Source organism: Mastomys coucha, unplaced genomic scaffold, assembly GCF_008632895.1.
Source record: "Mastomys coucha isolate ucsf_1 unplaced genomic scaffold, UCSF_Mcou_1 pScaffold5, whole genome shotgun sequence".
Classification (NCBI taxonomy): Eukaryota; Metazoa; Chordata; class Mammalia; order Rodentia; family Muridae; genus Mastomys; species Mastomys coucha.
In genome coordinates, this window is record NW_022196911.1 from 4568751 (window position 1) to 4583909 (window position 15159).

General features: G+C 39.4%; 2 protein-coding genes across 3 annotated transcripts in view; one reads left to right on the plus strand and one right to left on the minus strand.

Annotated features, from left to right (window-relative positions):
- The window catches only part of Tfb1m (transcription factor B1, mitochondrial), a 36831-nt gene that overhangs the window by 10369 nt on the left and 11303 nt on the right, over positions 1-15159 (minus strand). For both annotated transcript variants that reach the window (XM_031353074.1, XM_031353072.1), the window contains exons 3-5: positions 14613-14721; positions 12966-13117; positions 6502-6621 (exon numbers count right to left, since the gene is read on the minus strand). In XM_031353074.1, the coding sequence (XP_031208934.1) occupies positions 6502-6621; positions 12966-13117; positions 14613-14721 (381 nt within the window). The remainder of the gene's footprint in view (positions 1-6501; positions 6622-12965; positions 13118-14612; positions 14722-15159) is intronic.
- Cldn20 (claudin 20) lies at positions 3022-3926 on the plus strand. The gene has a single exon (XM_031353075.1). It carries the CDS (start codon positions 3022-3024, stop codon positions 3679-3681), a length of 660 nt encoding a protein of 219 aa, XP_031208935.1. The 3' UTR covers positions 3682-3926.

A 15159-nucleotide genomic window follows, 5' to 3' on the forward strand; every position in this document is an offset into this window, starting at 1 on the left:
GAGAGAGAGAGAGAGAGAGACAGAGACAGAGACAGAGAGACAGGGAGAGAGAGACAGAGAGACAGAGACAGAGACAGACAGAGACAGGGAGAGAGAGAGACAGAGACAGACAGAGACAGACACAGGCAGGGAGAGAGAGACAGAGAGAGAGGGAGGGAGAGAAAGAGAACCTGGTATTTATCTTCCAGCACCATCAGCAGTTTCCACCTCTCATCTCTAAGGAGCTCTTTGATATTTTCATGCTTACTTGTCGGCACTTCACAGGCAACGTTCAGACTCTCAGACCCAGCCTCCTACGTGTGGCTTCCCTGCATCAGACACTGAAGACATCAAGAGTCAATGCAGAGCGGAGTTAAGACTGTAAGGGCTACTGGCAAAAGGTATGGAAGCTTCTAGATTGTTCAGACAGCTAAGTACAGAACTCTGGGTATTGTTTCATTTGAATTAGAAGTATCTGTTTTAAATATTTTTGGTATGAATGAATCCTTTCTGGAAAAACTAGCTTTGCATTTTGAAAAACAATCTACAGACTTCCTTTTGGCAAGTAGCTCATAAATTGTACGTATTTTAAGGTTCTGTTCTCAATGTGATGTGTTCTGGAAATGTAAGTGTTCTCAAGACTCAAGTTCCCACCTGAGGCCCCCTTGCTTTGCTTTCACATTTCCTCACCATAGCTGTTAGCACATATTGCTGAACTAAATGTGCCTTGATCCCCCAGCAGAGTGACATGAGGGGACAGGTGGTTGGCGAGGACAGCCTCAGTGCCACAGGAGTGCTGGGTACCTGTGTACCTGCAGCAGGACATGAGCCTCACTTTACAGTTTTTTTTTCATAATTCTCTATGCACAAGAAGGATGTGAAGTCAAGTCATCTTGTGCAGGAACCAACTACTGTGCTAACTAGATGCAGTGTCTTTACTACTTGATTTTTGCCTGACTGCAATTAATTGCTGCCTGGACTTGTTAATTATGACAACTGACTACTGATCTATATGACACCAAAATGTATTTATACATTTAGAAAATGTATTGTTTGATGGGAAGAAAGCTATAATAGTAAAGGTGGCTATAGATATATCAACATGTAAGCTATTCCATCAAAGCAAAGGTGAACGCAAACACCAAGCTGATCTTTAGGCAGTGTTAACACTGATCTCAACTGCTGGTTTCTCCTGGGCTGGAAATGGCCTGTTAGGCAGTCTCACAGACTGATGCCTGAACTCACAACAACTGGCATAAAACTGTATATACACGTGCTTGCTCCTCCCCACAAGCTTTTAACTTTCATTCTGCTTTGGTTATAGCTAGGACATCTGGAAAACAAAAGAAATAAACTGCCCCCCTCCCAGCAGATTAAGTCCTAAGATCATCAAGCTTGTACACAGGCTGACTCAAGAATGTAATCCCTTAAAATCATGGGATTGACAAAACAGAACTCAATCCAGGCAGAGTAGGATCTGATGTCTTAGAGACTCAATTACAGCTATCGCAGGTTTGTACTCTCCACACAGGCCTGGATGAGTGTCACCTTAGGTATTTAACAAAGCCACACATGAGCCTCTTGGCAAGAAGGAAAGGCAAACCATTTGTCCTGTCCGTACCGCATGTAGGCCTTTGTTTTCCTGGAGAGGAAAGGAGCAGACAGGAGCTTCTGTAAGGACGGAGGAAGAGGAGGTAGGAGGAGACAGAAGAGAGCTGCACACGGCAGCCCTGCAGAAGACAGCGGCGTGGGTACTTCCTCCTGAGCCCGCCAATGTTACCAAACAATCACACCCTAGATGATAGCTGAGGTTTCTTCCACCTCTAAGATCCTAAAAAAATTAATTCACTCAGTTCGAGGAAGGAAAAGAAAAATCCAGATGTCCCATTTTCTGGAAGGATACTCAAGTCCAGACACAAAACATGAAACCAAGAATCACCTCCCGGGCTCTTTGGGCTGACATGTATGTAAGAATCACAACAGTGACAGCAGTTTGTCACTAGTTACTCCAGCAGAGAAACACACCAGTGCTACAGCATTCCAAAGACCATTGTTTTCTTCTCAAAGAGCAGTAAATACGATCTGATGGAGTGCATAATGGTGGAACAGGAATATGAAGGTAGAAATCAAGAATACTTTTGTCTTTTTAAAGCCAGCTACAAAGTAAAACAAGGGGCAGGGGTATTTTATTATTTTCCCTACCGCAGCAATGTGGCTATTTCTGGCAGGCACTTTCAAGATTCTCTGCCACAGTTTCTGAGTCACTTAGGGAGTTAGTGGTGCAGTTTTGAACACTTCCCCTGGATTGTCACTGGGAAGCAGCATTCAGGTGGTAAGGAAAAAGGATCGTTTTCATAAGCTAGAACCAGGGACATGATGCTAAACAAATGCTAACCCATGTAAGGGTTGTGCAGGACTCTAAATTCCTTCTATATTCCTTTCTCCTTCAAAAACTATGCTGGGTCATACTCCTCACACACGGTATGTGCTGAATAAAGATTTAATTCAAGCAATTTTTCAGTTCTTACCTTTTCTAATATTTATCAATTATTTGGAGGAGGTGGATTTGAGGTTGTTCTTTATTGTTTAAAACTATTTAATGTAGTTTACAATGCTAAAATAAATTCTGCATCAGATTCTACAGCTACAATTTGAAGTGTCTAAGCTGCCTAACAAGGTGCATGTCTACTTCGCAGACACTTTCAGCATACTTAGGCCCTTACATAGATGACTCCACCTGTGCCATAAATCAAGCACTGCTCATGATGCTCCCTCAGTAGGATGCTAGTCTCCAAGCCCACTATGGGCCCACAGCATCCTCACCGACTCTGTGCATGCCTGTGTATGCATGCAGCACGGATGCTATCACTGTGTTCTGGTTCCAGTATGAAGCCTTTTTGTTTTCTTATTCTTCCTCTGCCCCCAATCCTGATTTTGCTTCTTTCCATAGCTTTTGTTATGTGGGTCTCAGCTGCACAGAAATAGCTACAGATCTGACCACACACCAGGATCTTCGAGGAGAACAGAAGCAAGAGTAACACCATGGCCTCGGCTGCTCTCCAGCTCCTTGCTTTCATACTGGCCATGTCTGGGGTGTCTGGAGTACTCGCTGCTACTCTGTTGCCAAACTGGAAGGTTAATGTGTATGCAGGCTCCAACATTGTAACTGCTATTGTACAGGTGCATGGGTTGTGGATGGACTGTACGTGGTACAGCACTGGGATGTTTAGCTGTACTCTGAAATACTCCATTCTGTCGCTCCCCGTCTATGTACAGACTGCGAGGGCCACCATGGTCCTGGCCTGTGTTCTGTCTGCTTTGGGGATTTGTACTTCCATAGTAGGAATGAAATGCACTCACTTAGGAGGAGACACACACACCAAGAGTCAAGTTTCCTTTGCTGGAGGAGCCTGCTTCATCACTGCAGGGATCTCTGGTTTAATCCCAACAGTGTGGTACACCAAGGAGATCATAGCGAACTTTCTGGATCTGACTATTCCGGAAAGCCATAAATATGAACCTGGAGGAGCCGTGTTCATTGGGTTCATCTCGGCGATGCTACTGCTTATCTCTGGTATTATTTTCTGCACTTCTTATATAAAAAAGAACCAAGAACCGTGGATCTACCCTCCCAAGCACAAACTTACCTCTACCTGGCATCCAAAGAACAGGTTAGCATACAACCTGAAGGATTATGTGTAAAGAGCTGGGTCGTGAACATGCAGTGAGGCTTCTGAGAGCCTGCTGAAACTTTATTAGAATGAAGAGAAAAACCACACTTATGCTTAATTTCCTTTCCAAGAATATAAAATATTAAAAAATTGTGAGGTGAGGTACTTTAAAGTGCCAACAAATGACCACATACAATTATATCTACTGTCTTGAATTTCTTGATTTTCTCATTATTGCAATCATGTTTTATTTAAAGTATGTAACTGAAAGAGGGCCTGACGAGATTAATTAGGTGATGGGTAACAGTATTAGTTTACTTTTAAAGATAACTTTTAAATATATCTTTTAGATTATTTTTCTTAATTACAAAGTATAAAAATGTCCTTGATCAACATCTTTTAGTGTTGGTCAAGAATATTGCCTACTTTTGCCCTCTGGTGGGCAATGTCTGAGTAACCTGCTGTTTGAAAGCCATAGGATGTGGAGGAGACCCTAGGAAAGAGAAACAGAACTCATGCAGATATTGCATAAGCCATAGGCCCAACTTCCATTCCAATTTTTCATGTGTTATAATATATGCAAATTAAGATTAGATAGAATTAATGAACTGGTAGATGCTACTGCATCACAAAAAAGCTAATATAAACACAAACTAAAATATAGCACTTTTAAAGTACCAGCTGAGTAATAAGAATCCTGCTTGCTTCAAATTACCCAAGCATTGCCCTCTCTTCTGCATCCAGAAAACAATTACATTCACTTCTCCAACTATTTAGATTTATCCTGTCTCAGTGACTCTCACATTTATCACTATTTGAGTAAGTTCCTTTTTTTTGAGACTGGGTCTTATTGGATGAGCCAGATGCCTCCTATGTGCTGAGGCTTATACACATACTCCACTTGCTCAGCTTAGTCAATTTTAGGTTGCATTCTTTTTCCTCAAAATTTACTCATGTTAACAAAAACACTGCTGTTCTCTTATAAATGAGCATCTTCAGTTAATTAATAGAAGTAAAGTAACTTTTAAAGGAACGTTTTTAAAATATGCATATAAATTATGACATGTAATTCAAGTATTCTAACAAGGCTTGGACTTTTCATAGCTGCAAAGAAACATTATAGTTTCTCTAGTCCTCTGTTTGCTAGTTTATGCTTGCTAATAACTCAGAAAGAAACTGCTAAAGAAAAAAGTCTACACATTAATAACTCAGAAGTGTGTATACAGAAAATAGACTAAGGTACTTTAATTCCATTTACTTAGTGGATTTTCATGCTCCACAATAGTCATGCTATAATAGGACAGCAAAAATAAAAAGGTGCTGCTTCCTGTGAGGACACAGGAGCCATTTCAGTACAAGTTTAAATGATTATTTAAAATATATTTCCTTGTAGGTGGTCAAGTACTTCCTAGAGAAAGAAAATGTTATGTTAAAAAGACTTCTAATAAAGAATATTTATAGGCAAATGATGTGACAGAACTGCTTTGGTCCCCATAGGGTTCATTCATTTTACTTAATGTATCAGTGTTTAGGCAGGCTATGTGGCTCAGACTCCGATGTTAAAATGTCATTTAATATAGTCCAGGTAATACTTCATTTATCTCAAATACTTTCTTCTTAAAGACAAGGAATGTCTGACACTCTCCAGCAGCAGGTGCTTTATACCAAATACAGGTCAATTCTCTGTGGGCTGGACCTGCTGACGGGGAAGTGAGCTGGGTGAAAACTGCAGGGAAGGCTACGCAGGAGCAGTCAAGGCCCAGGCGGCTTTCATTCCTCTCTGCTGCTTTTCAGTGGGGTGAACTTAGCACACAGAGCATATGAAGCAGTGCCTGAAGACACTCAGGGTTGTCACAACTGAGACAATGCTACTGGAATCCAGTAGGGAGAGGTCAGAGATGCTGTTAACAATGCGTAGGACAAACCTTGCAAAAGATTACCGAGATCCAAAATAATAGTAGTTAGGCAGTTTTAACAAATTACGCTCTAACTTAGTACCAATATAAAACCCAAGATATTTTCTAAAATCATGGTTAACTTTTATCTACTGACCACTTATGCACATAGATACACACACACACACACACACACACACACACACACACACACACACACACATACAAATACACAGCTGTGAACTGGATATGATTTATGTACTTTTACTGGAAACTTGGTCCCAGTTGGTGCTGACAGTGCAGGGTTTATATTCTTTAAAAACTTATCAAACAGTGAGTTTTGCTAAAATACACACCAGCTTAAAACTGTTACCAAAAATACTCACATTAAATAAATGTCTAGTAGATGTCAATTAGAGAATTCTCTCAGAAACCACAAAACTCTTTCACTCTTTTCTCAAGGACAGGTGGTGGTGACCATGTGACTTAAGTTCCATTAGTAGGACACTTTAGAGTAGAAGGCAGTGATATTAGTGACCGGTGACCGCTACTACCATACAAACCCTGACACTCTATCACCTGACCTAGGGGAAGAGAACAGGTGGTATAGGAGCTCTTTAAGTAAGAAACTGTGGTGGGGCTGGAGAGACACCTCAGTGAGGAAAGACACAAGCCTGGCAACCTGAGATCAAAACCCCTTTTTTAAAAGTAGAAGGAAAAAACCCCACTCCACCAAGCTGTCCTCTGACCTCCACATTCACACAGTAACTAAAAACAAAAAAGATGTGATTTTTTTTGCATTTCTTATTCAAGAGAAGTAGAAAGAAAACAATTGTGCGCGGTATAGTCTGTCTGTAAGTTTTAGATCTTAGAGATCACTTCCTATGAAGCATCTTCAGTGAAACAGGTACTACAACAGCTCACACTCAGACGAAGGGAAAGAAGCACATCCTTACCTCTGGTTTGGGAACGAAAGCTTTTCCTGGAATTGTAAAGAGGTGTTCAACATTGCAGAGGTACTGGGCCATAATAGAAAGACGGCTGCGCTGCTTGCTCCCTGTAGTGGCTACCAGTCTCTACAAAAGGCCAAAAGATACCTTTTAGCAAAGAGTTAATGCCATCTGACTAGAGAGAACAGAGCCAAAACTTGATGCTCATTTTTAAAGACAAATTATTTATGTTATTTTACACACACACACACACACACACTTCCATGCTATGTGACATAAAACATGTAGACTTAGGGAACAAACATTAACTGAGACATACTGTAGAAGTGTCAATTACATCGTGTATAATGCACTGGGAAAAAAAAATCACAAAGGCAAACTGCTAGTGATTGCTGGAGAGTTTCAAGCCACTATATATTCTATAACAGAAAGTCAAACAGAAAACAACTATAAATAAACATTTTATGAAAAAAATTAGCAAATAACCCAAGAATTATAAAGGTAATTTTACATGTATTTCCTTAAATAAAATAAAGCCTTGAATATTTAAGAACCTTTGAAATACAGGCTGTTTGTGACAAATAATTTATGCAAAAAATTAGGACTTTTTCTTTTAACCAATCACTTATTTTGAAACAAATTTAAGTATATAACAAATTGATATAATGCAATTTGCATGAAAATTCCAACTAGATATTTAAAAAGAACTTCAATTTATATATGTAAAATTAAACTTCAGATAAAAATGATATAGTATCAAGAATGGCCAAGACACTCCTAGAAAATGTCAATGCTCATGGGAGCTTCAGCCTAGCTGACATGAAAATGAAGGCAGCACTGCTGCGAGTATGGACAGACCAATAGGACAACGTCCTTAGAGACCAAGCACATGAGAGACGTGACTGTCTAAACAAAAGGACAGACGATTCATTATGTGGTATAGGTGTAATTAAGCATTTGCAGGAGAAAAATCAGAGGTCCCAACTTTGTACCATAACAAAAGACAAACTGTAAATGAATTAATGGTGAATGAAAAACAAAATTTAAGCCTTTTACAAGTAATATTGAAGACTCCAAAGTGGAGAAGAATATCTTAAAAATGCAAAGCCAGAAGCTACAAAAGATGAATATATTTTTCTGTTAAAATTATTTTGAGTTCAATTAAAGTACTCTCAAGATATATCATAGATTAAGAATGTATTTAGAGGGCCAAAGAATTAGTGTTCACAATACAAATGCGATACCTACACATTAGGCATTTTCAAAACAACCAGTATATTGATAAGGCAAATCATTACAGAGCAAATAAATGAATTATAACCATAATCTATATTACATTTATAATAAAGCAGAGATGTGTAAATTAAAACCACAAAAGTCTATAATTTCACGTTCAAGAGGAATATTAAAAATAACTAGTCAATGATGAAAAGTTTTAGAAGCTACAGGGATTCTATGCACAGCGGTGAGAGTAGAAAGGGCAGAAATTGCTATGTAAGCATGTTAGATGATAATTTGACAATAAAAGCTAAAGTTTTACAGCATATATTCTTACACAAGAATATATATATTATCCCAAAAGTGGAACATTATAATTCCACTGACATGAATGGCTAATAGTTTTGTCAACAAAATATGAAGTAACCATTAAAATGAGTAACAGAGATTACTAGTATAGGTTACACCCCTCAACAGAGTATAGCTTTTAAAATGGCAAAACCAAGCATGATCTGATGATGCTTACATACAAACTTTACGGTTTCTGTGTGTGCCTACTTTTACACCTAAAATATACAAACAGGGCATATGTGGGCACAATGAGTACCACTTTTAACATTGTTCAAAACACAGGGAAGGAGGGCTCCGAACATCCACGTGGCATTTGGTGAAAGTGGTGGAATACATGTTAAAATTGGGTAAGACTGAGAGTAATAGGTACAAAGATCCCTCATCTTTGTAAATGAATCATGTTTCTGTGTCCTTGAGCTCTGAGGATATCCCAAGACTCCAGTTAGCTGTTTAGGACCCAGGTCACAAATCCTAGTAATGAGTAGAAACATTTGAAGCCAGGCACATGGTAGCACATCCATGCTAGGACATCATCAGCGCTTTCAGAGCAGCAGCTGTGGGGGGTTTTCTTCCTCTTACTTCCCTGACTCACATCATCTAATCTAATAATAGCTCGTTTGTGGCTGCTTCTAACCTGTTCTGGGCATGAGATATCATATAACCTGGCTTTTTAGAGCTTTACCTTAAGTAAGACTAAAGCAGGTTGTGGAGTGCTGAAGAGATGGCTCAGTGGTTCAAAGCACTCCAGGATCAGGAGATTCAATGGGGTCCCTGGGCCCCAGGCATGGTTGTGGTACATATACATGCATACAGGTAAAACATGTATATACATAAAAATATTGAAACAGAACAAAGGAACAGGTTTTGGAGGGGAAGTGGAGGAATCCCCTAAGCCATGTCTGGATCTCAGCTTCTCCCTGACGTCAAGGCCATCCCCATGTCAGTGCCCCCTCAACTCCTCTCCATCTTAACAACTGCCTGCTTATGTAAGACACAGAAAATGCTCTTCAGTATAATATAAAAGAGAATATTCTTGAACAAACCTTCTTGCTTTAGCCCCCTAAGTGTTGGGATTACAGGCACAATTCACTGTGCCTGGTGATAAAGCACATCTCTAAAACTAAAGTCCAGCAAAAATATAACCATGAACCTTAAAAAGGAACCCAAGAATTGGCTATCCTGGATTTCCTTCTTAAGACATAGCTAATATGCTACTTTACACGTGAAATATACGTTTCCAGTGGTGAATTCAAAAGAATTTAACAATTACTTTAACTAAAAAATTCAACTTGAAAGGGGTAGAATTATTTTAATTTGACTTAAAGCATAGTTAAATATATTTTACTCTGAGCATGAAGCACTTTGTACAGTCAGAGAGGGGGTGTTCTAATTCATAATCTAGACTTGTCAATCTCCATAGCAAATATACCAGGTTGTAGAGATGAAAATATGAGCCTTAGATTTTGGTTTAGCATAAAGCAGCACTCAGAACTGCTAATCCACTGAACAAAAACTCAAGTCACAGTCCAGAAAGTCTGCAAAGGCTTTACACTGAAAGTGGCCCTCAGATGTTAATGGCCTACTAACCATTTAATATATATTACTATTTTTATGTTAGACATAGCACAGATAAAGGTATGAACACAAAAAGTATCAATAGGTGATTTTTCACAATAAAAGGCCAGGAGAACAAATGAGTTAATTTTTTAGTGGAAGGAAATCACTAACCCTTATGTTTTAAAAGTCACTCTAAGGATCAGAAAATGAGGCATGAAAGAATTCCCAAGGACAGTATTTCCTTCACTTTTGTCTGTTTCTGTTATTCATCTAAAATACCTGTAGGTAGAAAAAGTATACATGTATTTGAGAAGCTACACAGTTTTCCAACCAGAGACAATGAACTTCTGTCATTAATAGGGGGTGACATCTTCCCTACCAGGGATGCAAGCACGACCAGCCAAAGTCTCCTGGAAGTGGTAGAAAACAGAGGATGATGCTGGACCCACTCGAAAAACCCATAGGCCTAGCAGAACAGAGAACTCGAATTTCATGGCTCTACTGGAACCAGATGACCTGGGTTCAAATCTGAGTACTCTACAAACCATGGAAGACAACAAAGCACGCCAAGCCGGTCTTAACTATACAGAGACCATTAGATGAGATGTGTTGTGCACTCAACTATTGCTACACAGCTGGACTCCATTTTCTGAGCTGTAACGCCATTTACATGCCCTTTAGTATGCCCAGGTTGAACCCTGTAATCCTAGAGAAGGGAGTAAGAGGAAGGTGCTTATTCAATTCTGTTTTATAATTCACAACAAAGTTGAGATTAAAAAAAAATACATCCTGTGCACTCATGACTGCATTAGATAATACTATTATCCAGTCTTCCCTTGAAACTTTCACCTGCAAAAGTGTGAAAGTCCGTCAAAAGGCCCGGTATTACCCATACTTCTAATGCATTCCATAAATTATGAGCTTGATATAATAACTCCATATTCACGCAAAAATTTAACTAAACCTTTATTGACAAATAATTGCCTACGGTGAAGTCAAATATTATTAAAGCCACAGCTGCAGCTGAGCCACTGAAAACATGATTGCACTACTTAAGCCTCTGCTCCCACTCTTAAAGAATTAAGAGAGCTCAATGCTTGGGATTTCTATTGTGTTGTTCAAGAACAAAACTACCAAATAATCCATCAGCAGAAGAGAACAAACCTAGCAATGTGGTATAATCAGAGCTAGCACCCTAACCGCTCTGCTCCATCCTCCACCTTTTCAGCATTACCTTTTGCTGCTTCACCCCCACCTATACTTGATAATCTATTTATTTATCAGTAACTCAGTCTTAGACTTTCCCAAGCTTGTGTAACTATTTCCTCAATACATGTAAGCATGACAGGCATTTAGTCAAATTCCTGTCTTAACTGACCTATCTGACATGGGGGTTGTTCTTCCTGAAGACTCCCCTCTGTGCTGGGACACCTCATCATTTCTCTGGTGTCCCTAATCACACCGATGCTTATCTGGGCTTTTGCAGAGTGCTACTGAGAAGACTTCAGCGAAGGGCAGATGACAATAGATGGGCTGAGATTTATATGCTAACAAGAGTAAAACACAATTTACTTTTACTGTACACAAAAATCAATCCCAAGTGAATTATGGATAGAAAAGTAAAACAGAAAGAAACTTTTATGATCTCTAGAAATAAAATGATTTCTCCAGTAAGATATGAAACAGCCATAAATTAAAAATGGAGAATGTCTGATCTTTAAGAAAGGAGATGAGAAGGAGGGTGGAGAATGATGAGAGAGTAATGGGGCGTCTGTGTGTGAACAGAATCAAAGTGCATTATCTAGGTGTGTGTGAACATGTTGCAATGAAGCCCACTATACTGTATAATTCATATATGTTAGTAAAAAGTAAAAGGAAATGTCAGATTCCCAAGAGACACTGTAACACGACAATGATAATCTAAGCACAGGGAAAGGAAACCTGCAGAACAGTGCGACACAGAGAATATGTAATAACTGCACACCAGCAAACAGAAGATGATCCAACCGAATATCAGCAAGGACAAGCAGTTCAATGTAAAATACCCGAGTGACCCAAAGACATAATGGTGCTTAATTTTTTAAAAATTCTGCAAAGACAAAAATTAGTATAACACACCTGTGGTGGTCTGAGTATGCCTAGCCCAGGGAGTGGCACTATTAGGAGGTGTGGCCTTGTTAGAGTAGGTGTGCCCCTGTGGGTGTGGGCTTTAAGACCCTCGTCCTAGCTGCCTGGAAGCCATTTCTGCTAGCAGCCTTCAGATGAAGATGTAGAACCCTCAGCTCCTCCTGCACCATGCTTGTTTGGATGCTGCTATGTTCCTGCCTTGATGATACTGGACAGAACCTCTGAACCTGCAAGCCAGCCCCAATGAAATGTTGTCCTTACAAGAGTTGCCTTGGTCATGGTGTCTGTTCACAGCAGTAAAACACTAAGGCAACACCAGTATTCCTAGATTAATAAAAGTGTCTAGTACTACCTGGTACTGGCAAAACTACGGAGCAAAATGGACTCATGCACACACTGTAGGGGGGACTATAAAGGCCTGATGACTGCAGAACAGTTTAGAATGACCTGACAAGAATGAAGGTGTGTTTCCACTTCTGAGTACATATCTTATACAAAGCTTGCCCCTGTGTCTAAGAACTTTCATGAAAGTTTTGTTCATAACACTATAGAACTGAAACGAATCTTGGGTCCTCAGGTATGAGACTGGACAGATTACAGAAAGAGTGGGTAGGACATAGAGCAACATAAAAAACTATGAGCACGTGTGAATCCTAAGTTGTTTACAATAAACACACACATATTATATAATTGCTTTTAAAGAAAGCTTAAGAGTGGACAAACCTAAAGTATATGACATGCATGGACACAGATCTACATGAGAAGACCACAGAAGGGAACAATCCAAAACTCAGTCTTTATTGCTTTGCTATTAGGGAGCAGAGAGGAGATGCAATCAGAGTGGTGAGGTGAGGTTGTAGGAGGCAGATCCTATCCTTAAGCTTACCCTGGCTGTCATGTCTTGCAAGCTGCCCTTGTTCACCATGGAGATTCACTTTGTAAACTTAGACTACTCAGGCTATGAGCAGGCACCACTGAGGTAGGTAGGGTGTGTGTGTATACGTTGGCTGGCAATATAATTCACAGTCTCTACTGGGAGCATCTAGTAGTCATGTCTGTTTATCGTCATTACAAGTCTTAACTTCTGGATGGCTTTTGTTGGTTTTTCTGTTTGTAATGGAAAAGCCTTACCATAGAAAACACAGTGGTAAATATAAAGTAGTACTTTGTTTGGGAATCTGAAATTCATGAAATATCCAGAAAAAGAAGAGACTTACCTCAGCCACTTCCTTTTGAAACGTTAACGTCATCTTAGTTCTGCCATAAATGAAAGGGCCATCTTTAAGAGAAATATTTTCAAGCCACTTGACAATCAGTGGAGTTGAAACACTAAAAGGCAGATTTCCAATAATATGTACATTTGGAGGATCTGTTTGGTGGGAATGGGGGAAAAGACAATTTGCAATGAGTACATGAGTATATTCTGACTATGATCTTAATTAAATGTAAATTTAACTGGATATTATGAGAATCAAAGGAAGGCATAAAAAAAGATATCACCTGGTATTTTTCAGTTCTCTTAAATGTATTTCCTCCCAATAATTAGCTTTGTATTTACTGAGGAAAAAGTTCTATGAAAGTTTGCAAAATTAGGTGTTTTGAAGAAAAAAATAATTTTCTTTAGACATGATGAGTTTAAAATATCCATGGGGCTGTCAGATCATCAGATGCCCAGGAGATGGATACTAGCTGAGTCTAAGATTTGAATGAATGCTTGAAATATTTAAGTGAGGAATAAAACTAAAGGGATAGAGTAATCTAGGCAAATCCTTTGCCTGTGAAGATGTCCCAAAGAAAATCTCAGACTCAAACAAACAAGAAGTGAGTTAAACAGAAACAAAACAAAAAACCATAAGCACTCAACCTCTAAACCACTGGCAAAGAAAAGTGAGAGTAAGTTCTCAGACGCTAGGAGAATGGTGGATTCTCATAACCATGAACCTCGTGCACAGGAGTCTTTAGTGATATATGACAACCAATTGAGTCTTTAGTGATATATGACAACCAATTGCATGACGGATGCAGACAGGTGGCTGTGAGCCTAACATAGCTGGGCCAGTGACAGAACTGTGGCTCTGTGACCAGAGGGTCAGTTTGAAGGTGGAGACTATAAACACAAGTGACTCTGAAGGAGCCTGACCCTGCGAGGCCAGAGACACAGGAATGACTAGATCTTTCAAAATCCTTCTTCCACTTACTCTGAGAGTTTCTGTTAGCAATCCACATGCCCTATATTATCTGGTTTCCTAAGAGCTAGACACTGCAGGTAGCCAGTAAATGTCTGTCCTTGAAGGGACAGTGCCTTGGCTAGTCAATCACTGTCAAGGTCTGTGGGTAGCCTGCTTTACAACATTTGAAAAATAGTAACAATCATTTATGTGGCGTCATAAAAACAAAGTTAACTGCAGATAAACTAAAATGTAGATATGAGACAAGGATATTAGAGTTAGGGGAGCTCTACCAGGTATGGTAGTGCACACCTGCAGTGCCAGCACTCGTGAGGCTAACACAGGAGGGTTCTCAAGTTCACAATCAGCCTGGCCTACATGAGGAGTTCTGGGTCATCCTCAGTTACAGTGTGAGACTCTGTCTTAGAAATATAAATCAGAAAAACTGATCATATTTTGGAAGAAAGTATGAAAGCAGAAAAAAATTACAATGAATAGCATTTAATTTTGTTCAGGTAATTTTAATAGAAGTAATATAAACACAAGCACTTTATTATATTAGATAGCAACAGCTGATACAAATGTGTATAATATGAATGACAAAGCGCACACACACACACACACACACACACACACACACAGCAAAAAACAAAATGAATGAACCTACGAAGCACCTCCCAAATCAAAGGCACTTACCATCTTCCCACTGTCTTCTAATGTTGTCTGGAAAAGCCTTTTCTATCTTATACGTCAGCACATCTCCATGAACAATTCGGAGTTTCCCAGGTGCTGCATCAGAGAGCATCTATTTTACAAAAGGTCAATAAAATGAGCTCATAAACTTCAGGGCAGCAAAGCTAAAACTCGTAACCCTGCCCAACATTAATGGGTGGGAAAGCTGAACACTGTGTGAGCACTGACCCCACCCCTGAAAGTATGGTGTTCCTGTTAATGCAGTGAGGTGTTAGGTAGTAGAGAAGAATACTGAGACAGCTTAACAAACAGCATGCTAACCTAATCCTGACAGAATGATTTGTGCTCCTGCATGGGATTTACCATAACTTGTGACTTCTATCTAGAAGAGTTAACACAACACTAAGAGACCTTACAGTGAAATACTGAGGATTCAGAGTAAAGTGCATGAAAACGAATAATTCAACTAAGCCTGTAACCATGAAATGTACACAAAAAAATTCCGCTTAGAACCAAACTTTTAATGTAATCTCTGAGTAAACCCAAACTA